Source organism: Fundulus heteroclitus, chromosome 22 (assembly GCF_011125445.2).
Source record: "Fundulus heteroclitus isolate FHET01 chromosome 22, MU-UCD_Fhet_4.1, whole genome shotgun sequence".
NCBI lineage: Eukaryota > Metazoa > Chordata > Actinopteri > Cyprinodontiformes > Fundulidae > Fundulus > Fundulus heteroclitus.
Genome location: NC_046382.1, coordinates 1,869,293 through 1,897,057, shown reverse-complemented (window position 1 = coordinate 1,897,057; position 27,765 = coordinate 1,869,293). Strand labels below are relative to the sequence as shown.

General features: G+C 46.4%; 1 protein-coding gene across 1 annotated transcript; it reads left to right on the top strand.

Moving 5' to 3' along the window:
• Positions 1-630: 630 nt before the first annotated feature.
• On the top strand, positions 631-27,765 carry LOC105921036 (bone morphogenetic protein receptor type-1A). Its single transcript, XM_036126206.1, is given in 13 exon segments — positions 631-801; positions 15,417-15,659; positions 17,480-17,642; positions 17,884-17,986; positions 18,637-18,736; positions 18,814-18,901; positions 19,770-19,905; positions 20,135-20,327; positions 22,629-22,926; positions 23,068-23,243; positions 27,303-27,412; positions 27,414-27,434; positions 27,590-27,765. Coding segments are annotated over 12 exon segments (1,578 nt in total). The 5' UTR covers positions 631-801; positions 15,417-15,595; the 3' UTR covers positions 27,716-27,765.

Genomic DNA, 27,765 nt, shown 5'->3' with positions numbered 1-27,765 from the left:
GGTACCGGACCTCAGCGTCAGCCGTAGGTTCTGTCTGCTCTGCCACAGAGAGACATGGTTCTGATTGTTAGTTTAAAAGAAGCAGAACGGGTCTGAAGTCTGGAAGAACAGACTCAGCCGGGTTCTACAGGGTTCTACCAGTTAAAGGAACCACAGCTGGTCGTTGGTTCTTCTGGTGAGTTCTGGCTGAAGGAAGACGGGTTGTTGAGCTGCAGGACGTCTTTGGTCCATATCAGATGTTCTCCACACCTGTAGAACATCTTCAGAGGTTCTCCTCTCGGTTCTAGAGCGACCCGGCAGCTGAACCTCCCATTGGCTGCTGTCTTCTTCTGTGGTGGGAAGCAGGTCCAGGTGTGTGGCGGGTCAGGCTGGACCGCGGTGGGTCCAGACCCGCTATGCTGAACCTGAGCCCAGCGTTCTAACCTCTGGGCTCTTATTGTGAAGGGAGCTGCAGCAGCTTCCTGTCTGGCTGCAGCGGGACCATTAGAGCCCTGATGGGTCCCTGCAGGCCCATAAGGAGGCGTCTGTGTGAGGCGGTTCCTCCTCCTCCTCCTCCTCCTCCTCCTCTTCCTCCCAGCAGCATCAGCGGACCAGTCTGGACCTGCAGCTGGTTCTGGTTCTGGTTCTGGTTCTAGAAGCAGCTTCAGGGGGTTCTGAGGAGGAACTCGCATAAACATCATGAACCTTTTCATAACTCTGACGTCTTTCTGTCTGTTTTCCAGCCCGGCTGCTTGCAGACTACATTTCCCATGGGGCCGTGCTCCGTCCTGCTCTCTGCTGTTCCATGGAGCCTCCAGTCAGGTATGAAGACGTTCTGCTGCCCCCCCTCCTTTCCCTCTCTGCTGTAATGAGTAGATTAACCTTTGACACCCCCCCCCCCCCAGCTTTAATCAGAGCCAGCCAATCAGAGGGCCTCCTGGCTCTGATTGGCTGACAGGAGCTGCCCTCCAGTTTGATTAATGGCTGCAGTGGAGCGCAGCAGGAAGAGCGCTGATTGAAGGATTCTGCTCTGTCTGGGTCGGTCGGTTCTGGCTGAAAGCTGCTGCAGGTTCTGAAGGTTCTGCAGGTTCTGAGCTGCTGGACCAGCTCTGGTTCTGAAGGTTCTGAACACACCAGCTTAGGACCGCTTACAGGTCCGTCTAACGGTTCTGGACCGACAGCAGCTGGTCCGGCTGGTGTCTCTGAGTTGCAGACGACGTTCTCGTATTTCCTGGTGACCTCCACCAGGTCCACAGACTCTGCTCTGAACCGGATCCTCTGTTTTGGGTCAGTGGAGTCAGAGTTCTGGCCCGGTTCTGTTCCCAGTGATTAAAGGTGGATTTTAGATCCACTATGCGGAGCCTCATCCAGCCTGATCACCGTGTTCTGTGTAAACTCTGCCGCTCCTGTTAGCATTACTTATTCTGATGGAGCAGTGGATGTTTACGGACCGGGTCGATGGAACAGAACCGGTAAATAAAGAGCATAAAGGTTCTGCAGAACGGACCTTAAACGTTCTCTGCTGGGGGAACAGGGAGCAGCTGGAGGTGTTCTCCTCGGAACCATCTAGTCCTTGTTTCTGGTTCTGTTGGTTCTCCAGAACCAGACCTCTGTCCCCCTGTGGTGCGTTCAGGGACCGTCTGCCTGCTGGTTCTCCCTCCGCTCAGAGGAGTGAGCTGAGAGGCTGATGTCTGCAGCTCTCCTCCGTCAGAGCCGGCCAGTCTGCTGCCTCTAATCGCTCCCACATGTCCTCCAGAACCCCCACCCTGTCTGCAGAACCGCCGCCCGGCCCGGCCCGGCCCGGCCCGGCTCAGGTTACAGCAGCACCGCTCTGGGCTGTGATTGGACCTCAGAGCTGAAGGACAGCTTCCAGCTCAGAGAGGCTGACGCAGTAAAACAGACCGTCATGGTTCTGAGCCGCTGCAGGGAGGTTCTGAGCCGCTGCAGGGAGGTTCTGACGCGCTGCAGGGAGGTTCTGAGCCGCTGCAGGGAGGTTCTGACGCGCTGCAGGGAGGTTCTGAGCCGCTGCAGGGAGGTTCTGGTCCGCCTCAGCATGCTCAGTCCACCTTCACTCTGGACCTGGATCCCTCCTGGTTCTGCTCCAGGTTCTTATCTTTATGTTCTGTGGTCTCCATCAGCGGTTCTGCAGAACCTCTGAAGGTTCAGGTTCTGAGTTGGACCTTCTGCTCATCACCTTTAAGTATCTGGGCCCGTTTTCAGCCCTGCGGTTCTGACCGGGCCACCCACGCTGACACCGGTACCGTCTGCTGCTGGCCCGGTTCTCCCTGCTGAGGTTCTGGTGTGTGAGGTACTGATGGACCCGTTTCTATGACGATTAACGAGGTCAAAGCCTCCAGGAGCAACGAGCTGCTGGACCACTCTGTGTCGCCCCTGAGGATTGTGGGTAATCTGTGGAGCAGCTTAATGAAGTTAGACGTCTCAGCCGACCCGTCTGGTTCTGGACCATCAGAACCAGAGAAAACTCATTCTTTTAAAGTTCAGATCGTTTTAGGGTTCTGATCCAATCACGACGTCTGAATTAGTTTCTGCTCATCAGAACCTTTTTACTGAAACGGTACCGAACCACACAGAGCTGGTAGCGCTGCTCTAAGCAGAGAATAGAACTTTTTAGGACTGATAACTTCCTCCATCTAGAGACTGATAATAACTGATAATAACAGATAATAACTGATAATAACCAATAAATTACCTGTAGATAAAAGCCTACTAAGCTAAAGTGTAACATCATCATGACAACAACAGTCTAAACAAACCAGACACTCTCCACTGTTTAAATGTTTTAATAATAAACTATTAGCGAACCATAATTAGCTAAAATAATCAGACTAAAAGTGCATTCCACAAGGTTAACATAGAAAATGTCCTGACACTGACAAGTTAAATTCAAGTACATTTATTTATATTAAAATATAATTTCAACCAATAAGTCTAGCTGATGTAGTGCATTCCTCAAAAATATAAAAATAGTGCACAGCTGACAACTTTATGTATTAGTCCCTGTAAAAAAGCTGAAAGTGCGTTCTTTGACTAAAAACTAGAGGAACTATTGTTCTACGTTTATTCTTGGTTCTAGATCAGGGAACGGTTCCATCTCTGTTTCTCTCTTTGCTCGTCACTTTTCCAGAACCAGAACCAGCTGTAGGGGCTGAACGGTTAATGAAACTCAGAAGAAGAACAATATAATTATAATGGAGTTCTGAACGTTAACATGATTTAAAATTTGTAAATAAAAACCTTAAATAACCTAATTTGTCCTCTGAGTTCTGCTGGTTCCCTCTCAGTAAACCTGCTGCTGTGGACTAAAGCTGACGTAGTCCTCCTCCACCTTCAGCTCCAGTGATGCTGTAGATCAGCAGCTCTGCCTCACCTGAGCAGCAGGTAAAGCTGAAGCAGCCAGAGGTGGAGGATCACGTGTTTCAGCCTCGCTGATGTTCTCCTCACACGTTCATGTGGGTCCATGATGATCATGATGATCATGATGATCTGAGTCCAGCTGGCTCTGTGTCTCTAGAGTCATTAGAATGTAAGACGACCACCTCTGAGGTCCACCAGAACCTCTGGGGTTCTGGAAGTGCTGATATCACCACCGTGTGTTAACACTGAGGGGTTAAACATGAATCAATGGGCAGAAGACGATGGATAAGGATCAGGAGGAGGAAGATGCTGTGACGCTGAGGATTGTGGGTAATCTTGAGCTAATCCCCAGCAGGGCAGGAGGCTCGGAGCAGCCGAGCAAACAATGGCAGCGGAGCCACAAAGTCTGGCTGCCGTCTCCCAGGCCCTGAAAGGCATGTGGGCCGGGCGCCGGCACCGACCCAGGCTGCTGCTGCTGCACCCAGAGGCCCGCCTGCAAGGAGGGGCCCCATAAGGGCCGGGACTGGTGCCGAGGAGGAGGGAGGGGAGGAGGCAGCTGCAGATGTTGGTTCTGATGATCACAAGCAGCAACTTTAAAACCTTTAAGGAGAGAAAGCAGCTGCAGACACAGTTCTGCTTTAAAAAGCTTAAATAAAGCAGTAAAACCACCTGGAGACGCGTTTCCCCCTGAGACTCCTCCCTCTACCTGGGTTTACTGAACCGTTTTAATACGATCCACTTCCTGGAGACTTCTCTGGCAGCAGAACCCAGTCCAGAGGTTCTGTCCACCTCCTGGTTCTGGTCCAGCTGTGGAGCTGCGCTGCCCGTTCTGCCTCTGAGGCGTTTAGTCTGCCGCCGCTCTTCCAGAACCGGATGAGGCGACCCATTAATGCCTGATGGTCGATGCCTGGTTCTCCCTGCTGCAGATGGACCCGCGGGCCGGTTCTGGTGATTTAAAGATAAACGCAGAGGTCCAAACATTCAATTATCTGGTTTCTATACAGGAGAACAGAGGTTCTGACAGTATGGAGAGGACAGGATGAAGGTTCCAGTTACGTTTAGCTCAGCTTGGTGGAGCGCTCTGCTGAAAGGAACATTTCTCACTACATTTCCCAGAATCCTTAGAGGGCTGAGACCTTGAATTCCTCCCATGGCTCACTGAACAACTGCTGCTGGACTCTGAGGTGTTCAGGTCTCTGCAGCAGCTGGACGCTCCAGCAGGAACCTGGGAGCCCACCGGGTCGAGCCCGTTTGGGTCCCACAGAACCAACACCAAACTGGTCAGAACTTCAGCATCAGGGACCCGAGTCCAGCTGCAGATGGTCCTGAAAGGCCTCAGAGGTTCTCCAGAGAACATCACCAGCGTCAGGGAAGCCAGCAGACGGGTCAGGGAGGAGGTTCTGGTCCAGTTTAAAGCAGGGCCAGGTTCTACAGAACCTCTCAGAGCTCTGATCATCATCTGGACCTGGAGAGAGGACGGACCTCCTGCAGACCTACCCGGACATGGACGTCCACCTGGACTGACAGGCTGAGGTTCTGCTTCCAGCAGGAGAACCTTTTGGGTCCGATCAGAGATTCAGAACCACTCTGCTGGTTCCAATAAACACATTAAGGTGTGCAAAGAGCTCAGGGAGCGGTTCTGTGTGTCTGGGTGTCTGCCCTGACATCAGAACCTGACATCAGAACCACCTCAGGTTCTGCTCAGTGTGTCCATCTGATCATTGGTACCAGAACCTCTGATCTGGTGCTGAAGGATTCAGCAGAACCAGAACCGAGGCTCTGGAACCCAGTATTAAACCCTGGGGGTTGTAATAGAACAGACCAGATGAGCCAGGACCGGGTCAGAACCACGGTGGGTCCGGTTGGACCTCCTGGTGAGCGTCTGGATCACAGAGGAGTGAAGCTCTCCACCTGGTCTGCTGCTGAGGCTTCGCTCTGTTTGCTGATGGCAGATAACGACACAAAGGCCCGTTCAGACGGAGCCGGGCCCACAGGACCAGGCAGGACCAGGCAGGTCCACTGGGCCCCAGACAGAAAGCCCCCCCCCCCCCCCCCCCCCCACACACACTCTGTAAATCACTCACACGTCCACTTCCCTCTGAAAACAGTCGATGGAGGCGCTGAAATCAGCAAAGAGTCCATCAGCGCCGCCTCCTCAGGGGAGAAACACTCAGAGCCTCCTGGAGGAGCCGGGCACTCTGCTGCTGCTGCTGCTGCTGCTCCTCCTCCTCCTCCTCCTCCTCCTCAGTGGAGTCATGTTCTGACATGTCTGGACTTCAGCTTCACTCCTCAAACAGCTTCTTCCTCCTGAACCTCAGAGCCTCAAACTGTTTTCTGAAGCCTTTTACCTTCGTCCTCCATCAGTAACAGGTCCTCCTCACGCCGTCCTCCTCACACCGTCCTCCACCGCTGGTTCTGACCCGGTTCTCAGATGCCTTCACAGGAGCCATTTGAACTCAGTCCTGATAAACATCCTCTGATAAAAGCTGAATAACTCTTTTCTAAAACCTCCACTTGGAAAAACTGCTCTGAGGTTTCAGAGGAAACAGGAGGAAATGGATTCCCTGAATAAAACGTTTCATTTATCTAGAAATAAAGGAAAACAAGCGGTTTCTGTTTCATAAGACATGTCTGATCATTTGATAATATTATTGTTATTATTATTAGGCGCCTGCCATAGCATTTGCAATTAGGAGGCAGTGCTGTGCGAAGCACAGCACTGCCTCCCATGCAAATGCATGGAGGCACCTATTACTATGCACTATTACTATGCGTCTCTATCTTATCTTTATTTTTCATCCGTCACAATTAATGCGGCCCGAACCGTAGCGTGCACCCCCACAATATAGGTATCAAAACGTGCGGCTCGATTACGAGATGTGTGCTATTACTTTTATTGGGGTTTCAAGTTACCATGGCAATGCAGTTAGCAAAAAAAAACCCAAAAAACCCATAGGAATAAATGGAGTCGGGTAGAAAGAAAGCCTCAAAAAAGCCTCCAAATGACCATTTTCAACACTGTACTGTGTCGTCATGCTTTCACCTACGAACACCGTTTAACTTCCAGTTTGTAGATATATCTGTGAACTACTCAGAAGTGAAAACGGGATGTGGATATCTTTTATCATCTCTTCACAGTTACTCCTCAAAGCTCATGTCCAAAAATCAGCGAAATCATCGTTTATAATGAAAGTCAATGACGGAATTCTCCAACCGCTAGAGTGGCCCACTCTAGCTTTTTGAAAGATTTCAAAACTCCGAACAACTTGACCTTACTCGCTCAATTTTCACTCTACGTTGACAAATTATACATCAAAACGTAGGTATTGCTCTGGATTCAGGAAATGTAACCCTCATTGGTGTGGCATTTATAGATTTTTCGCAAAGCACCTCAGACCAACACAAACCCGAAACCTCCCCCATTCATTTCCTATGGAGCGGTTTTGAAAAGTGACGTCTGAAAATCCAAAACATCACATGTTTTCGCATCGTCGCTACTCCTAAACCGTTTTATGTACAGGCATGAGACTTTCACACATGAATGTCCCAACCCTTCTGGCACTCACAAACAAGGATTTTTGTGGATAACTCTTACGGTTTTTCCGCAGGAACAATTTGTTCGGGAGTAGCGAATGTGCAAAATCTTAAAAAACGCTTTAGAGCTGCATTTTCCCACATCATCCACTTTTTTACATCGTCGCTGTGCCTACACAGATTCTTGTACAAACATAAAAATGAGCACCATAGTCCTCAACAGCCTGCTGATACTCACGGTGAAAGAATTATTTTTATATCTCTTATACTTTTTGAGCTAAAGCGATTTGTTCGGGACCGTTTTTAGAGGATTTCTAAAATTCCATAGAAATCTCCTTTATCATAATTTTTACGCCTTTATTAAACTTTTTCCGGCAAAATCGATAGCTTGTCTTCTTCCCCTATCCTTTACGAAATAAACACAGAAAAAATTACGTCTCTACCATTTACGGATCAGGAGATATGGAGCGTTGTTCGAGGCAAAGTTCTCCATTATAATCCAATAGGCAGACTCTGACACAAAGTGTCTGCACTTATGTAGAATTGCCCGCTGCAGGTGTGTCAGTGAGTTTCCATGACGACGGAACTCTGCTGACCAGAGGGAGACGCTCCATTGAGATAGAATGGCAACTTTCAACTCTCACTGCAGTTGCCGTGATTAATGTAGAAATCTGAAATTCGCACAGTCACTTCCTCTTGACATTTCAAAATTTTCAAGTGACTCTCAGCCATGTGTCAGTTTTCTGTCCCATTTTGGATTTCACATGCTTTCCTATTGGGCATGATGCCCAGACACGACCCAATTGGCCAATACAGCACCACCCACCTGTGGGAAATGGCACTACACACCAATTTGGTCAAATGTTGAGTTCTGGGCCCAGATGTGGTAAGGCTGAGTTGCTAAAGGAGGCCAATCTGTCCCATGAACTTTGGTCACGTTTGGTGACATTAAGTATTGGCACCCCTTTTTGAGGCACTTCCCAGTACAGGATTTGGACCAAACTAACAGAGTACACTCACCCGGTGATACCAAACACAACCTTGTTAGCGGCTAACTGTTAGCATGTTGCTAACCGGAAGTAGCCCTAGGAGGGTCTCATCAACTTCTGCTTCACAGAGTCTGCACTTCCTTTAGAGAGAAAGAGCCACAAGAAATTTGGGCTACGTCACATAAAGCATCTCCAAGCTATGAGGTGTCAAACATCCAAGGCTTTTCAATGGGGGACCAAACCCCTTATGGTCCCATAATGCATGCCCATATATGGCGCTACAGTATAGCTCAGAGGGAGAGTGCAGGCTTTGCATGCAAGAGGTCGTGGGATCGATTCCGGGTGTGGAAGACTTGGAGTTTTGTATTATAATCCCCACAGTGTGTATATCAAAACATGTGTGCTGATCCCATGAAGTATTTTTTTGTACCACCCGCCATTTTGAGTTACGATGGCAACGTTATAAACAACTTATTTTCTCCCTATTTGAGGCACTTCCCAGTACAGGATTTGGACCAAACTGACAGAGTACAATCACCCGGTCATACTGAACACAACCATGTTAGCGCCTAACTGTTAGCATGTTGCTAACTGGAAGTAGCTCTAGGAAGCTCGGACAAACTTCTGCTTCACAGAGTCTGTACTTCCTTTAGAGAGAAAGCTCCACAAGAAATTTGGGCTACGTCGCATAAAGCATCTCCAAGCTATGAGGTGTCAAACATCCAATGCTTTTCAACGGGGAACCAAACCCCTTATGGTCCCATAACTGTTAGCATGTTGCTAACCGGAAGTAGCTCTAGGAAGCTTGTACAAACTTCTGCTTGACAGATTTGGTGACTTTAGGATTTTCTCCCTTTTTAGGCACTTCTCAGTACAGGATTTCAATCAAACTAACAGAGTAACATCACCCGGTGATACTGAACACAACCATGCTAGCGGCTAACCGTTAGCATGTTGCTAACCGGAAGTAGCTTTAGGAAGGTCCTACCAACTGCTGCTTAGCCAGAGTTCTTCTGCCTTTACAGACAGAGAGAGGGCTGCAGCTGTCAGTGAGTCTCCATGACAACGCTGCTAGCAAGAGGCTCCTAGGAGGTCCATTGACTTAACATGGCACCTTTCGACGGCCGCTGCGGGGTCTGTGAAGACCGTAGGAAGCTGAAATTCGCAGTGTTGCTTCCTGTTGCTATTTCTGACAGTACGGTACGCACCAAGTGGCAGGCGCCTTGCTAAATTTCTTCAGAAATTTTCTAATTAGGCCCGAGCAGCGAAGCGCTGCGAAGGCCTATTGTATCTGTAGTGTTAATTATTATTATTATTCTGCCCCCCTAAAGAGGGGCCTTTTTGGGGGCCTTACCTTTTTCAAAAACTCACCAAACTTTGCAGATGCATGGTGACTGTTTAAAAATTTTGTATTTTAAGGTCATCACAAAAATCAAAAGAAAAATGCCTCAACGGCGCCACCTAGAAGTTTTCAAAGGGCCCTTTGCTATTCACTTACTTCATCGTAGAGACATGAGATTTGGTACAGTGGTAGAGCTCACCAAGACGCTCAGAATTTACAATTAATGTCATAGTGCAAATATCACAGGAAGTCGGCCATTTTAGATTGAAGGTCTGATTTTGACCTGATTTTTGACGTTTACAGCATTGGTATTTGATCGAACTCCTCCTAGGGATTTTGAGCGAGCGGCTTGAAACTCGGTCAGTCTGATCATAAGGCATGGCCAATTAAAAGTTATCAAAACGGTGAGTTTTTGAGCATGGTGAAGGGGCGTTGGCAGGGGTCAAAGTTCACCTATTCGCCACAAAAAATAAAAGTGTTATATCTCCTACACAGACACACACAGAGGCACCAAACTTTCTGTGATTGATCATCATCGGGTCTCCTACAATATCCAATGGTCAAATGATGACATTGCTTAGGCCACGCCCCCTGACAACAGGAAGTGTCATGTTTTGTTGTAAGCGGTCGCTATGTTACCCCTCTGAGCTAATCAACATGAAACTGTGTCAAGAGACAGAAGACATATTGGTGTGTTGTGGATTCCAGCCCCAAGTGGATTCCATGGAGCAGGGCGGCGTGGTGGCGTGGGGAAGTCACATCAAACCATATATTTTTAATCTTTTGACAGCATTATTTGCTCAAACCTGTCCACCAGGTGGCAGCAAGAGACCACAAATAAACCACAAACCAAGTTGTCTTGTTCAGTAAGGCAAGGCAAGGCAAATTTATTTATATAGCACAATTCAGTACAAAGACAATGCAAAGTGCTTTACATGATTAAAATATAGCAAAATAAAACAGAATAAAAGCAAGTAGGAATAAAATGTAGATAGAAAAAAGAACAAAAAAGTGGTGATTCAGTTAACTAGAACAGTTGAAGGCAATCCTAAACAAATGTGTTTTTAATCTTGATTTAAAGGAACTCAGTCTTTCCGCACCTTTACAATTTTCTGGAAGTTTGTTCCAGATCAGTGGAGCATAGGAACTAAATGCTGCTTCTCCTTGTTTAGTTCTGGTTCTAGGTATGCAGAGTAGGCTAGATCCAGAAGACCTTAATGGTCTGGATGGTTGATACACGGATAACAAGTCTGATGTATTTAGGTGCTAAGCCATTCAGGGATTTATAGACGAACAGAAGTTTTTAAAGTCTATTCTCTGATATACAGGGAGCCATGGAAGGACTTTAGAACTGGGGTGATGTGCTCTACTTTCTTAGTCTTAGTGAGGACGTGGGCAACAGCGTTCTGGATCAGCTGCAGCTGTCTGATCCACTTTTTAGGCAGACCTGTAAAAACACAGTTGCAGTAATCAATTCTACTAATTATAAATGCATGGATTAGTTTTTCCAGATCCTGCTGAGACATTAGTCCTTTAATCCTGGAAATGTTTTTCAGGTGATAGAAAGCTGACCTTGTAACTGTCTTTAGATGCTTTTGAAGGTTCAGGTCTGAGACCATTACTACTCCAAGATTTCGGGCCTGATCAGTGGTTCCTAGCTGAAGCGACTGAAGCTGTGTGCTAACCTTTGATCTCTCCTCTATTGGTCCAAAAATTATTACTTCTGTTTTGTTTTTATTCAACTGAAGAAAATTTTGGCACATCCACGTATTGATTTCTTCTAGGCATTTACTCAGTGCTTGAACTGGTTCATAGTCACCTGGTGACATGGTGATGTAGAACTGTGTGTCGTCTGCATAGTTATGGTAGTTGATGTTGTTATTTCTTATGATCTGAGCTAGAGGAGCATGTAGATATTGAATAAGAGGGGACCCAGAATGGGCCCTTGGGGAACCCCACATGTGATTTTTGTCATCTCTGATGTAAAGTTACTTACTGATACAAAAAAGTCCCTGTCCTTTAAGTAGGATTTAAACCAGTGGAGAGCTGTACCACAGAGGCCGACCCAGTTCTCCAGGCGCTCTAACAGAATGCAGTGATCAACAGTATCAAATGCTGCACTGAGGTCACACAGAACCATCATGGTGGTTTTTCCGCAGTCTGTATTTATATGGATGTCATTAAACACCTTGATAAGGGCGGTCTCTGTACTGTGGTGAGCACGGAAGCCAGACTGGAAAACGTCAAAGTGGCTGGTCGTTGTTAAGAAGGTGTTTAATTGTTGAAACACAGCTTTTTCAATGATCTTACTGATAAAGGGGAGCTTTGAGATGGGCCTGTAGTTCTGGAGTAGTAGTTTGTCTAAATTGTTCTTTTTTAACAGTGGTTTGATAATTGCTGTTTTCAGGGACTGGGGGGAAAACACCTGACAGAAGGGACGTGTTTATTGTCTGAGTCAAATCAGACGCTATGACAGGCAAAACTTTCTTAAGGAAAACTGTAGGTAGAGCATCAAGACAGCATGAGGAGGAACTTAGCTGCTGAATGATCTCCTCTAAGCTTTTGGAGTTTATTTGACTGAATTGGGACATTTTGTCAGGATAAGTTCCAGCTGAATACGGCTTTGGTTCTAGAGTTGGTGTGGATGTACAAACTGATCTTCTAATTATCAGTTTATTTATTTTTTAGACTAGTTCCATATGAGAGGTTGCAAGAAAACTTGTAACTTTACTGAATTTGCAGCTTAAGAAGATTGGGTTTGACAGACAACACCAACTGTCCCCTCAATCCAGTGCACACAATACCACAACAGACTTCATCACGCTCTACAGTACATCAAGAAAACTAAATCAACTAAAACAAGTTCACGAGTGCACATGAAATGAAGTTAATCCATATTTGTGTGTCAGGGTGTCTAAGCACTCTCCAGAATTTGACATCTCAGCAGAACCTGTAATAATTATAGAAAGTAACGTTATAGTTGTTCTGCCTTTTGTTAAGACAGCAAGGAATTCATGTCGTGAATACATTACATAAATAAGATATAAATTAATTATTACTCAGAGGAAATCCAAGGCAAAAACAGTTAGAAAAGTTTTGGGTTCATATTTAATCAGAGTGAGACATCACAACTTTGTTAGATCTCTATGTGAATTACGTGAGATAGTGAGTGCTCTCACCTTAAAAAAAGATCTTTGACGTATTTTGCTCCGGTTAAAAGCTGCTTTTCAGCGATGAAGCTAGGGAAACTGCTAATGTTGAAGTTGAATTTGTTCTACACGCTTCTGCCTTGGAAAAATATTCGTCTTTTTACAAAAAGAATGTTTAAAGCCAGATTTGGGAACAAAGGTTATTCAGAGAATGCAAGAAAAGGAAGCTTTTGTGGGGAACTTTTGTCCTAGCTGTCTAGCTGCATATGGCCCCAGGACAGCACAATAGTTTTCTTGAAGTTTAATTTTGGAGAAGTAGAAACAAGTATTAATTTCAAAAGGTATGTAAAAAGGAAAAAAGTTTTTACAAAATCTTAAAATGTTGGATAGTTGTTATTTCCATCTTGCTGTGAAAATTGGTGAAATATTATCATTTTTAATGCTTAGATATAAAATCGCAAGGCCATTACTAAAATTGCCTTTTGTTGAAAATGTTTTTTGGCATACCATACTTTATATTTATAGGTAGCCTAGATGTGCATAATAAAAGAGTGGAACTAAAACCTGGTCTAAAATTATTATGGAGCTTTAACTTGCTAAGAGTAATACTGTTAGATGATTATATCTTTAAAATGAGATAACTGTCTCAAAAAATGTGATAGTTTATTTGGTCTGAAGAGATGATGCAATTCAATGTTATTTATATAGCGACAATTCATGAAATATGTCATCTCAAGGCACTTTACAACGTCAAAATCAATCAGATTATACAGATTGGGTCAGATTATACACAAAAATTCCTATATAAGGGAACCAGTTCATTGCATCAAAGTCTTGACAAGTAGCATTCTCTCTTGAAGAAGCGTAGAGCCACAGGGAGAGTCGTCTGCATTGTCCATGGCTTTGCAGCAATCCTACCTGCTGAGCAAGCATGAAGCGACAGCAGGAAAAAAAACTCCCCATTAACGGGAAGGAAAAACCTCCAGCAGAACCGGGCTCAGTATGAACGGTCATCTGCCTCGACAGACTGGGGGTTACAGAAGACAGAGCAGAGACACAACAAGAGAGACAAAAAAAGCACAGAAGTTCTACATTAGATGGTAGTAGCGGGTGATCTGTCTTCCCTGGATGAAGCCACAGCTAACAGAACGCCAGACCAGGTGTGCCTACTATGAAGAAAAAAGAAAAATCAAAAAGTTAAAAGCTGAAATTACAACAGTCATTCAAAATTGAAGAACAATAGACCCTGATGTCCTGCAGTAGCCTAAACCTATAGCAGCATAACTATAGAGGTAGCTCAGGGTAACATGAGCCACTCTAACTATAAGCTTTTTAAAAAAGGAAAGTCCCAAGGGCCAGCTTCTAGTGGAGAAGTTCAAGTATCTTGGGGTCTTGTTCACGAATGAGGGGAAGATGGAGCGGGAGATCGACAGGCGGATTGGTGCGGCGTCTGCTGTGAAGCGGGCGCTATACCGGTCCGTTGTGGTGAATCTGCACCAGATTTTTTGTGAGTCGTGGGGGAGCGCTGCCGAACACGTTCGTGTAAATCGCCCAGTGGACGGGCGGGCAAAATGCGTGACAGCATCTGCGGTGGCGGGCGGCCGGCAGTGCGCAAATCCCAGCGGTGGCCAAGGCCGGAGCGGCGCTTTGCTGCGAGGGCCGCTCATCACCGCTTGCGGTTTTAATTATTATTGTTATTATTATCATTATTCAGCCCAGATGGTTGGGTTAGGCGTTGATGATGTTTCTGGGGAACCAAGCGTTCTCCTCTCTGCTCAGATCTGCAGCAGCAGCAGGACCTCAGAGGTTCTACCAGAGTCCAAAGGTTCAGAGTCGCTGCTTTTCTGCCATAAATATAATCTCAAACCTTCAGACTCAGTGAAACATCTAACTTATTAACCCTGAGGAGGATTAACTGGGAGGTTCTCTCCATAATAAAGTTTATTCACTGCTAATGAGCCACGTTCCTGCCTGTAGCTCTGTGACACGCGGTTTCTGTCCAGGCTCCCTGACGACAGGAATCAGGTTTGGACTTTTTGTCTGAAGCAGCATCAGAGCCTCACGTTCAGCTGTTGGTGTGACGACGTCTGGTAGAAAAGATGAGGAGATGGGTTCTGATGGGTTCTGATGGGTTCTGATGGGTTCTGAGGAGTTCTGATGGGTTCTGGGGGAAACTGCAGCAGGTGATCCTGGGTTCTGCTTCCTGTTGGCGCTGAATTAAAGTTCACAGCTTTCAGGCTGAACTGCATTTGATCGTCTCTGGTTCTGATCTAGAACCTTCAGACCCCACTTGAACTGGATCAGTCAACATAAACAGATTCTCCAGAACTTGCTGTTTATCAAACCGTCTCTGACTGGGAACCGGGTCCAGCACCAGGTCTGCTTTGGGCCTTTGGCCAATAAAACCTCCAGGTTCTGCTCAGGGTTCTTTTCTCAGGCCTCTTTTATTCAAGTTGACCAAAGCAGCATAAATGTTTGGACCCGGCGGATCTGGACCTGGTGGTTCTGCACGGAACACGGGTCGATTCAGATGTTTTAAAATAAAATGAGAGGATGTTTAAACACTCTTGTTATCAGATGAGCAGGAGGTCCGGTTCTGGTGGTTCTGTTTAGTGCATCAGGCTCGGTTCTGGACAGAAGCCCGTTTCTCAGCTGGTTCCTCCTGGAGGTTCTACGAGTGAACTGATGGGATCAACCAGCAGGTTCTGTCTGTTCTCTGGTGGAACTGTGTTCCTGAAATAAACCGATACCAAGACGGTTCTGGACCATCAGAACCGCTGTCAGCAGAAGAAAAGCCCGTTTGGATCAGAACAGCAGGAGTTTAGCTCCGTTCTGGAAGCTCTGAAGGTCTCTAGAAGGTCAGTGGATCACCTGGACCCGTTGGGTTTGGTCTGCAGAACCTGGAAGTTCTGGTTGAAATGGACCGACTCCAGCTGGTGCTGAGGATGTACTGGTTCTGGATCCGACCCGTTTGCTGAAGGCAGAACTTTCAGTAAAATATTAGAGCTTCAGCTTTCATTAACTCTGATGTTTGTCTCCCTGTTCCAGGCGTTTGGACCTTCAGAACCAGTGAGACCCAGGAGAACCTGATGTGCTGATTGCTTCTGGACCTCCTCGTTTCTTCTCGGACCTTCTCTGCTGCTTCATCAGAACCGCTGCTGGTTCTGCTGTGGACCCACGACTCTCTGAAGCTGCTGTGCTGTTCTGGACCCGGTTCTGGCTGCAGGATGGCGGTTCTGTCCAGTTTGGCCGTGATGGTTGCTGCTGTCCTGCTGGTTCTAAGAACCCACGGTAAGATTTAAGGTCCAGTTTCTCTGTTAAGTCCAGGAGTATCAGCACTGACTGGGAGATCCAAACATCCAGAACCCCTGGTTCTGTGGTTCTGGTCCCTGGAGCTAAAGCTGGAATCATCAGACCAGAACCGAGACAGAAATCTGTAAGAACCAGTAGAACCAGGTTGGTGTTCAGCTCCCTGCTCCAGCAGAACCGGTAAATTACCTCAGCATAAAGGTTCTGCAGAGACCCGGTCAGAACCCAGAGTTCTGTGTAGGGAATCCTTCAGACTCTAATCGGACCCGTCTGGAGCTAAACGGGTTTCACTGGTTCCTAAAACTCTGACCTGCCGAGGGAAACGGGTCCAGGTCCGTTTTCCTGCAGCAGAGGAGCTGCTGGTTTCAGGCCCGGTTCTGCCTCCAGTCGGGTCGCTCCTCCTCCTCCTCCTCCTCCTCCTCCTCAGGAAGCTGTTGAGCTGATTGTTGCCGCTCTCTCTTCCTCTCACTCATAAACCGTTTCCTGTATGGCCCGGTCCGATCTGTCAGCGGCGCTAAGCGACCCAAACAGCCATTGTTCTCCGGAAATATCCTCCATCCCCCCAGAGGCTCATTCAGCCTTTGAAGCCCGGTCCGTTTCCCTCAGAGTGCCGCGCAGCAGCGGCCCGGCTCTGGTTCTGAGGGAGAACCGCTGGTCTGCCAGACAGAACCTGAAATAATGGACCTGCTTCGGTTCCTCACGTTCAGCCATGATGAGGTTCTGCTCTGAGGTTCTGTCTGCAGGCTGAGGTTCTGGTCTGAACCCTGAAGATGACTGACGGGTCATGGTTCTGGAGACCTGATGTTCTGGTCTGAGGTCCGATCTCCCTGCAGACGGGCCTCCTGCAGAACCTCTGAAGCGGTTTCAGTCTGAGGAGGTTCTGTGGACCTCGGTACCAGCCTCTGATTTCAGACGCTCACATGGAGCATAGATAAAGCTGCTGAGTTACCCAGCATGCATTGCCAGACCTCAGGCTCCGCTCTGACTGATGCTGCCATTAAACACATGTGGATGGAGGCAGCAGCCAATCAGAGAGCCCGACAGGAGGACTCCCAGCCAATCAGAGGCAGCAGGACCTCAGCTGATTAGATCAGGTTATTGATGGAGCTGCAGTCAGAGATCCTGATCCACTGGAGGACAGAGGTCTCACTCTGAGGGTTCTGGTAGAGCTGAATTCCTGGCTGCTTAGTTTTACCTCCAGCTTCTTCTGGACGGCTGGAACCAGACCTGCATGAAGCCACAAAAATAAAGATTCTTTCATCAAACAAAGGTTCTGTCAGGTTAAAGGAACCAGCGGATCTCAGCTGGTTCCTCTGGTTCCTGATGTTCTGCAGCAACATCTCACATCAGAACCTGGAAACATTAGACCTTCATGTCCTGCATCATCGAGTGTTTCACTGTGAAATGTTAATCTGGGTCAGTTTGAGGTGAAAGTCCAGAAAATCAGAACCAAACTGGACCTAAAATGAGAGAAAAACCCAGGAAGACTGCAGGAACCTAAGGAGAACCTGTTCTCCACCTCCTGCTGCTCCTCCCAGCCTGTCCTGGTTCTCCTCCAGCAGGAGGTGCTCTGGTCAACCTGGGGTCAGTTTAATCTGCTGGGTCAGCAAAATGTTTCACAAACGGTTCAGAAATCTGCAGAAAATTATAAAAGTTGCAGGAAGAACCGGAGAACCGGACCTTCATGGTGATGAAACCACAGATCCTGAATACTGACAGGAGTTCAGCATCCTGTCTGTGGTTTTAACTGATAGGATCTTTGTGTATCAGCCCAGCTGTACATGTGGTTCTGTCTCCTCCAGCTGCAGGTCAGAACCCGGACCACGTTCTGCAGGGTACCGGTGTGAATCCTGAGGCCCGGCGTCCCGGAGAGGACTCCACCATCGCCCCCGAGGATCTGCCTCGGTTCCTCAGCTGCTTCTGCTCTGGACACTGTCCTGACGACGCCACCAACAACACCTGCCAGTGAGTACAGCCTCCGTCAGGGGAACAGAACCAGGACCAGAACCAGAACCAGGACAGGGTGATTAGATAATGAGAGGCTGATGTTCTAAAGTATCTCAGGTGAAGATCAGAGAGCTGCAGCAGACTCTGCTGATCAGACCCAAAGTTCTCCTCAGGTCAGGGTTCTGGGCTTGGTTCTGACTTGGTTCTGGATGTGGTTCTGGTTTAAAGCTGTGACTAACAGCGGGTCTGATGTGTTCAGGACCAACGGTCAGTGCTTCGCCATCATCGAGGAAGACGAGCACGGAGAAGTTCAGCTCACCTCCGGCTGCATGAAGTACGAAGGCTCCCACTTCCAGTGCAAGGTAGGCAGGAAGTGACCCGCTCAGACAGGAAGTGACCCGCTCAGACAGGAAGTGACCCGCTCAGACAGGAAGTGACCCGCTCAGACAGGAAGTGACACGTCCAGACAGGAAGTGACCCGCTCAGACAGGAAATAACTTGCTCAGACAGGAAGTGACACGCTCAGACAGGAAGTGACCCGATCAGACAGGAAGTGACCCGATCAGACAGGAAGTGACACGTCCAGACAGAAAGTGACACGCTCAGACAGGAAGTGACCCGCTCAGACAGGAAGTGACCCGCTCAGACAGGAAGTGACTTGCTCAGACAGGAAGTGACCTACTAAGACAGGAAGTGACCTGCTCAGACAGGAAGTGACCTGCTCAGGCAGGAGGTGACCCGCTCAGGCAGGAAGTGGCACGCTCAGACAGGAAGTGACCCGCTCAGACAGGAAGTGACCCGCTCAGACAGGAAGTGACCCGATCAGACAGGAAGTGACACGCTCAGGTGCCGCGTTGTTTCATGTAGAAACTGATATCTGAGCAGATTACCGTCTGGTTGCATTCAGCTGAAGTTAAAGTTGGACTCTTCCTGATGTGAAACCTTCATCCTTCCTGTTTGACCCGAACGGGTCTGTTCTGCTCTCTGATTGGTCGACTGCTGTGATTGGCAGGACTCTCCCAACGCTCAGACCAGGAGGACCATCGAGTGCTGCAACACAAACTTCTGTAACGAGGACCTGAGGCCCACGCTGCCGCCTGAGCTTCCCATGGGTGGGTCCTCAGCTGATCTGGGATCAGGGGTTCTGGAGAACCTGGACCGGTTCTGACTGATCTGTTTGTTTCTGCAGAGAGCAGCTCTCATTGGTTGGCCTTCATCATCTCTATGACGGTGTGCTGCTGCACCCTGATCTGCCTCACCATCGTCTTCTACTACAGGTACGACCTCAGCTGGACTCCAGAACTGATCCGGTTCTGCTGCCAGAACTGATCCGGTTCTGCTGGCAGAACTGATCCGGTTCTGCTGAGTCCTCACTGAGCCCGTCGGACCCTCCATGTGGTCTCCAGCCAGAGTCCCGTCCTCCTTCAGTAGAAGCTGGGGGAGACCTTCGGTCTCTGTGCTGCTGTTCCCACATCTGGACCCTGATTGGGTTTTCTATCTTCATCTAGAACTCCAGAACCAGATCCCAGGAACATTTAGTTCATTTGGACAAGTTCAGTGAGGAAGATGATGACAGAACCAGGGTTCCTACCACTTTAAACTGTTTCACCAGAACAGGTCCACATGGTTTAGTTAAGAAAATCAACAATTCTGCCCAGTTTTGGCTCTTAAAGTGAATCTTTTTGAAGTTTTAATCTTTGATCCATTAAATAAAAACTTTTAGTTTTTACCAGAAACATACAGTTATCAAAGGTGTCCAACTTTGCTCTAAAAGTTCTTTATTTAGAGTCAAAATAATCCACTCCAGCTCTTTATTATTTAAAACAGCTGATCTGAGTTGATCCAGAGACCAAACTGTAATCCAAGTCATTCAAAAAGAAAAGTGAAAAACAAAGCAACTGGACTTGTTTTCCGTAGTTGAAGACGTTTCGCTTCCTGTCCAGGAAGCGAAACGTCTTCAACTACGGAAAACAAGTCCAGTTGCTTTGTTTTTCACTTTTTTTTGAATGACCATGACCTGGATGACTGAGAATCTTCACCAGCATGTGATCCAAGTCCTAGTAATTTAAATTATAGCAGCGTTATTAAAAAGGAACGTGGAAACGTTCTAAATGTCCAATAAAAACTGTGCCTGTGTGTCTTCAGGTACAAGTGGCAGACGGAGCGGGATCGTTTTCCCAAAGACTTGGAGCAGGAGGTCTTCATCCGAGGAGGAGAGTCCCTCAAAGATCTCATCCACCAGTCCCAGAGCTCCGGCAGTGGCTCAGGGCTCCCCCTGCTGGTAGGAAGCACAACTACACCCACCTTCAACATCAGCTTTACACTGAAAGTTTGGTTCTTCTTTCAGGAAGTTTGGGTCAGACACCAACTACCTGGACTTTAGACGTTCCTGATTTAAACATAAATGAGTCAGGACTGTAGATGTAGAGTAATCTCATCAGACGTCCTGTAAAAATCATTTCAGAAACCTAAATGTTGAGTTTAATCAACGTGACGTTTGCTTTCTCCAGGTCCAGCGAACCATCGCCAAGCAGATCCAGATGGTTCGTCAGATCGGGAAGGGCCGCTACGGCGAGGTGTGGCTCGGCCGCTGGAGAGGAGAGAAGGTGGCCGTCAAAGTGTTCTTCACCCGCGAGGAGGCCAGCTGGTTCAGGGAGACCGAGATCTACCAGACGGTCCTGATGAGACACGAGAACATCCTCGGTAGGTTCCTCAGGTTCTCTGAGCATGGAATATGCTTTGGTGATGAGGTGCTGCACATCAATAAACATACAGCTGGTGGCGCAGCGGGTAGCGCGACCCATGTTTGGAGGCCTTAGTCCTCGACGCGGTCGAATCCGACCCACGGTCCTTTGGCGCATGTCTCTCCCCCTCTTCCACCCCCTTCCTGTCAGCTCACTGTCAATAAAAAGCGAGCAACTAGAGCCGCGAAAAAAACAAAAAAAAACAACATACAGCTGATATCTGTAAATGTAGAAACATAGAATATAGAATAAACAAAACAAATGTACTATAGGAAGCCAGGATTGTTAATAATTAATGAAAAATACGTTGATACAGAACATTTCTGTGGTGATCACTAAAGATCAGTTTTTATCCCAGAGACATGTTAAGCAATTTATAAACAAATAACTTTCAGTCAATGTTGCTGCAAGTTTTTGAAACTGAAATCCTTGGGTAGAAACAACATGATGAATATTTTTTGTTGGCTAACTTCAGAATGGACATTTTTGTAAAACAATTTATCTACAAATAACTTGATCAAAAAATGTCAGGATAAATGCCTCTGCAAGTGTTTGAAACTCAAATGTTTGGATCAAACCTGAAAAAAAGATAATTGTACTCACTGAAACAATATAAATATTGTTTTCCTATAAGATGTGAGACTTATAGATATTGAATTTAAGCTGCTTTTTATTATACCTTTATTTTTACAGGCAAGTCATTAAGAACAACTTCTTATTTACAATGGAGGCATGACAAGTGGAGTAACCACTTAGGAAAAGGGAAGTAGGGCTAAAATAAATACAATACATTAGTAATACATACATAAAATACAATTTAAAACACAACAGATGCGGAAATTGAAAGACTTAATATAAATGTTGATAAAGAACATTTCTGTGATGATAATTAAAGATCAGATTTTGTCCCAGAGACACAGATGGTCCTAGAATGAAGGAACCCAGAGTCTTATGTATAATCCTGTCTGGGTTTACTTTTATTATTTTGTTTATAACATCCTCATTCAAGGAGGAGGACCTCTACATTCGAGGTCACTTCCTGTTTTCTGTTACTGCGTTGTGAATTGTGGTTTGGTGTTCTACACCTTTGATTTTATCTTTAATTTGTTTGATATGACATCTATCTGTTTCTAACACTTAAGCACATTTAAAAAACATTCTATGTTGCTGCACATCACGTTTGGGAACTCCTCGTGTTTCACACGGTTTGCTTTTCTTGGTGTGGTAAGAGGTTTTAGCTCCACAATGGCTTCCTCCCCTACTCTTCCCTCCGCTTCTCCGTCTCTGACTAACTCACCCCTTATCTCCTGCTCTCTGTGTCAGATGTTTAGCTATTCCTCTGCCTCCTTTAGTGATAATGGTACATGTAATAAATGTAGTATTTTTGTAGCTTTCGAGGCGAGGGTGTCAGAACTGGAGACCCGGCTCTGTGCTGTTGAAAAACCAGCTGATAGCCGCTCTTTGCTAGCGCGGAGCCGCATAGATTAACTTTATGTAGCGAACCAAAAGTTGCGGTCCTCCAGCAGCAGCACCCGAGCAGCCAGATAATTAGGCCTGCTGGGTCACAATAGCTCTAGATTTCAGCCCCCAGTTCACCACCAGCCCGTCTGCGTTTCTAACAAGTTTTCCCCACTCAGCGACACACCCGCTGAGAAGCCGACCCTGATTATTGGGAGCTCAATAGTCAGAAACGTGGCACTAGAGACACCAGGGACCATAGTTAAATGCCGGCCAGGGGCCAGAACGGGCGACATAGAATCTTACCTAAAACTGCTGGCTAAGGATAAGCGTAAATACAGTAAGATTGTTATTCACGCTGGTGCTTGTCTCATAGAAACCTGGCTACAAGAGGACTACGTTAGTATAAATGAGTCAAGTATGTTCCTAACAGAGCACTTCGCTCTCAGACTGCAGGTCTGCTGGTGGTTCCTAGAGTCTCTAAAAGTAGAATGGGAGGCAGATCCTTTAGCTATCAGGCTCCTCTCCTGTGGAACCAACTCCCAGTTTTGGTCCGTGAGGCAGACACCCCGTCTACTTTTAAGACTAATCTTAAAACTTTCCTTTGTGACAAAGCTTATAGTCAGAGTAGCTCATGTTACCCTGAGCTATCTCTATAGTTATGCTGCTATAGGCTTAGGCTGCTGGAGGACATCAGGGTCTATTTCTCTCTCTCTATAGAGTTCTCCTACTACTCTGCTCTGCAATGGTTGTTGTTTATTTCAGCTTTTAACTTTTTGTTCTCTGTCATTTTGTTCTGCAGGTTTCATCGCAGCAGACATCAAGGGTTCTGGTGCCTTCACGCAGCTCTTCCTCATCACAGACTACCATGAGAACGGTTCTCTGTATGACTACCTGAAGGTGAACACGCTGGATCCTCCGGCGCTGCTCAGACTGGCCTACTCCGCCGCCTGCGGCCTCTGCCATCTGCACACGGAGATCTACGGCACGCAGGGCAAGCCCGCCATCGCCCACCGAGACCTGAAGAGCAAGAACATCCTGGTGAAGAAGAACGGCACCTGCTGCATCGCCGACCTGGGCCTTGCTGTCAAGTTTAACAGGTGATCTCATGGTTTAGAGGTGACCTGACGGCTTTCCTGAACTCAGGAAAAACATCTTCCTGATAGTTGTTTAGTGAAGGATTCACCACGGGTCACTCTGATGTAGCTCAGATTATTAATCTGTCTCCTGTGTTGCTACAGCGACACCAGCGAGGTGGACATCCCTCTGAGTACCCGGGTCGGGACGAGCCGCTACATGGCCCCGGAGGTCCTGGACGAGAGCCTCAACAAGAACCACTTCCAGGCCTACATCATGGCCGACATGTACAGCTACGGCCTGGTGGTCTGGGAGATGACCAGACGCTGCGTCACCGGAGGTAACCACTATGATCAGCTGCCAATGTGTTCAGGGCCTCATTTAGAAAGCTGGTGTACGCACAGAATGGGGATTAAATCTTGCATCACTTTCCATTAAAGTTAGAGATCTTTAAAGAAAAACTTGACATCAAATGTGCTGTTACTTACAGTAACTCTGACCCAGGCGTACGCTTGTTTTGGAGATTGAGAAACTGGTGCCACCGATGGTGAAGTGGTGAACTGCAGCCAAACTGCATCATAGTTCCTCTGATGTTCAATTTCACTCCATATCACACTTTAGTCATAGATAAACTTCATTGTCAGCATTCAGAACCGCTGTGTTATTTATGACACATGACTATACATCAAGACCTTGCAAATAAATAAAAAATGCCCCTAATCCCCTGCTTAATCATTTAACACTCCAGTCCAGTAAGTGGCAACAGCGCGTCTTTAACTTGGAGGCCAACCAGCAAGAGAAATGGAAGTAGTGGTAGCAGCAAAGACTGGTTTTAGCCAGAGGGACAGCAGGGTGATGAGATCTTCATTTATATTTTAATATTTAAGGTTAGAAAACATCTCAGCGTTGTGCTTCTCTTAACATCTAGTCAACATCAGAGATTTTGATGTAAGGATAATAAAGTGTCATGAGCCATGATTAAATTATTGTGACACCGGTAGCGGGTGCTGATGACTTTCCACATACGGATTGTTGTGGGTCGGTCCAGTCAAAATCCAGGACTGTTTAGTGGGTCCAGTTCCTCCCTGACTGTCCCCTCTAACATCCATTGCTGCACATGTTCTTCATGCAGCACACAGACTGACAGCCGTTGGTTAGCATTAGCCTTATACATTTGTCCTTATTTGTCCCTGGTTCTACAGTATTGAAGCTAACGTTGTTGTTAGCAGAATATGAGTTTGGCTTCACTGCTGTCACCTGATTGGCTGACAGACATGGATGCTCTGAGCAGCAGATGGTTGGACTCTAACCTCTAGAGATAGTCAGATGCTTCAACAACCCAACAGTTAATACCACTAAATCCTGTTTCTTCAAGCTGCTCTCCTGTTTCTCTATAGTTTGCTTTCAGGAAACATGTTTTCTCTTCATGACGGACCAAAAAAAGATTTCTATAGTTTAAGTTTTCACTGAGAGTTTAAAGTAATTATTGATTCTAACACCAACCACCCCGGAAATGCATGCATTAGTAACCATGTTTTAAAAAAAATTGGCATTAGAACCGTGATTGCGGCATTAAATGTGTTTTTTCGAGGACAAAAAGTTGGCCCCTGGAAATAGCTAGTCATAAAATCCACAATTTGGGTCGCGTGGTACGGTGATGTTGTTTGACAGCTCAGGCTACGCTACAGAGAGTACAATGGAGTACACAACGACAAGTTCACATGGCAATTAACACGAAAGACAGCGCTAGCATCTGTTACAATTCGGGTAAGTCTGAGGAAAACATTTTAGGAGAATAAACAAAATGGGTTGCTAGTGTATAATTGGAAACGGGGCTTGTAATCGCCCCTGTTCCGGATGACAGTTCATAGGAATGGTTGGGGGCATTCCTAATGATGGCTGAAATTCGCCAAAACAGAACAGAAAACAAAAAGACGTACATTCAGCACAAACCACAGTGTCTCAGTATCATGTGTTCCCGGAATTGTACGTAATATCCCAGAGCTGAGCGAGGCTGTAGTAAAAAAAGCAAGCTGGAGTTGGGATTATATGATTTCAAATTTAATTCAGTTGATTATTAGCCCTTTCAATCAGATTTGAGGAAAGTTAGAAATAGGAAATGGACTTTGCTGAGCTTGGTTCTTCAACCATAAAGTTTCATTCATGTTATTAATTATGACCTAATTAGTGAATACTAACCAACTAATCCTGTTATTTAACTGGCTCATTTATGATAAGGTCAGAAGTAACATTGATGTCATCATCACAAGCAACTTTAGCTGCTGCTGAGCATCTCTCATCCACCAGTGCAGCAATTAATGACTGTAATGATAGAATCAGACAGTAAACTGAAGCAGACTGTTTATCATTAACAGACCTTGCCTAAATTCTGTCATTGAGTGTGGTTGAATTGAACTAATAAATAAATGGTATTTTTTAGGCATTTTCAGGTAATCAAATAGCAATAAGATGTTATAAAATTTAGATGGGGCCTGCCACGTGGTGTGTACCGTACCGTAAAAAATATTAACAGGAAGTAACTTTGCGAATCTTAGATTCCTACGTTCTTCACAGCCCCCGCAGTGGGCATCAAAAGGTGCCATGCTAAGCCAATGGAGCATGTCACTGACCTCCTAGGAGCCTCTGGCCAGCAGAGTTCAGTTATCATGGAAACACACTGACAGCTGCAGCCCTCTGTCTTATTCATCATTAGCTTTATCATGTGGGGGACTGGGTGGATTATGTGATTTTGCTGTCTCTGGAACATTTCTGCAGCACGTAGCAGGAGCAAAAAGGGGTTAAAAGGGGCACTAATATCAGGGTAGGCTTGGCAACGATGTAAAAAAGTGGATCATGTGGAGAGTTTGGACTTTTGGCGCTTTGGGTTGATGTACGAGAAATCTATAAATCCCACACAATGAGGTTTACGTTTTCAGAATCCTGACAAAAATACCTACGTTTTGGTGTATAATTTGTCTACATAGAGTAAAAATTGAGTGAGTAGGCTAAATGTGTTTGGATTTGTGAAATCTTTGAAAACGGTGTGTTTGAGGATTCCGCCATAGACTTCCATTATAAACAATGATTCTGCTGATTTTTGGACATACGCTTTGAGGATAATGATGCATCCTCAAAGTTCATGATGCTGATCAAGATGCTAATCTTCCGGCGGCGCCTTCGGGCAGCGGCTACGCGTACAGCTTCGTCTAAGTGTAGGAGTAACTGTAAAAAACATAAAATATATCCACATCCCGTTTTCACTTCTGAGTAGATCAAAGATATATTTACAAACTGTAAGTTAAATGGTGTTTGGAGGTGAAAGTATGACAACAGTAAAGCGTTCAAAATGGTCATTTTGAGGCTTTTTTTGTGGTTTTCTTTCTACCTGACTACATTCATTACTTTGTGACTTTTAGTTGGGGGTTTTCGCAAATTACGCCACCATGGTAACTCGAAACCCCAATAAAAGTAATAGCACACATCCAACGATCGAGCTGCACGTTTTGATGCCTATATTGTGGGGGTGCACGCTACGGTTTGGGACGCACAGTCCGAATAATAAAGAATAAAGAGACGCATCTAGAGGTACATAGTTATAGGTTCCTCCATGCATTTCCATGGGAGGCACCTATTACTATGGCCCCGTCATGCGGTTGAGTATGCGATGAATCTGTCTGATTGGCTGACTTGCCGGTGACAGATCGCCGGAACCTGAAGACAAGACAAGTGCGCCCCTCTTGAAGATTGTTGGAACGGCATAAGGCTTCAGTAACGCCTTTATACTGCTGGGAAATGGTCACTACAAATGACACAAGAATTTTGGTGGTCCAACCCAATCAGCTCGGGTTGGGATTTTCTCACCTCCAGGAGGTTTCGGGTTTGGAAATTGGGGGTAAGGAGACGTTATCTGTGTTTGTACACGACACACTTTTTAACCACGTTTAATCCGTCTGTTTGTGTTTGTGAAAAGTGAGTTTGGAACCAGGAAGTAACTTGTTGCTAAGTCAGTAGATCAACTCGTGTCACGAACTACGTTATCGGTCACGTGACATCCGGTGCAACATTTTTAATGAGCCTTGTGCTAAAAAGCCTTAAAAACCCACGTTTTCATCTAATTTTTTGTTTTTTTCTCAGGTCATCTTTATATACTAATTCATAGTAACTTGATCTTGTAATCAAGAATTACTATAACGTTTTAAACTCATTTTATCACCAGTTTAAACTCTCCTGAGACCGCTTCAGGTTCAGCTTCTTCTGACAGTCTTTGGTTGTTTATTCCTCATCTTAGCAGCTTCAGCCCTTCATGTGAAGAAGTTCTGGTCTCTGTGGGTTGGATGTTGAACAGAACCCATCAGAACAGGGAGGATCCACTGACTGAAGGTGTTTTCTCTCTCTTCAGGTATGGTGGAGGACTACCAGCTGCCATATTTCAACATGGTGACCTCAGATCCCTCCTATGAAGACATGCTGGAGGTGGTTTGTGTTAAAGGACTTCGACCCACGGTGTCCAAACCGCTGGAACAGTGACGAGGTGAGACTGTAGATGGAAGGTCCTCCTGCTGAGGCTCCAGGAGGTTCTGATTAAAGCCATGGGTCCATTAATGTTGGTACCAGGCTGGACCAGGAGGTTAAATCAGTCCTGGAGGCTGAAACCATGTTCCTGAAGTCATCTTGTTGTTTCCTCAGTGCCTTCGAGCCATGCTGAAGCTGATGTCAGAGTGCTGGGCCCACAACCCCGCCTCCCGCCTCACCATCCTCAGAGTGAAGAAGACGCTGGCCAAGATGGTGGAGTCCCAGGACATGAAGATCTGAAGAACCTCCTCCTCAACCTCCTCCTTCCTCTGCTGCATCCAGATTAACCC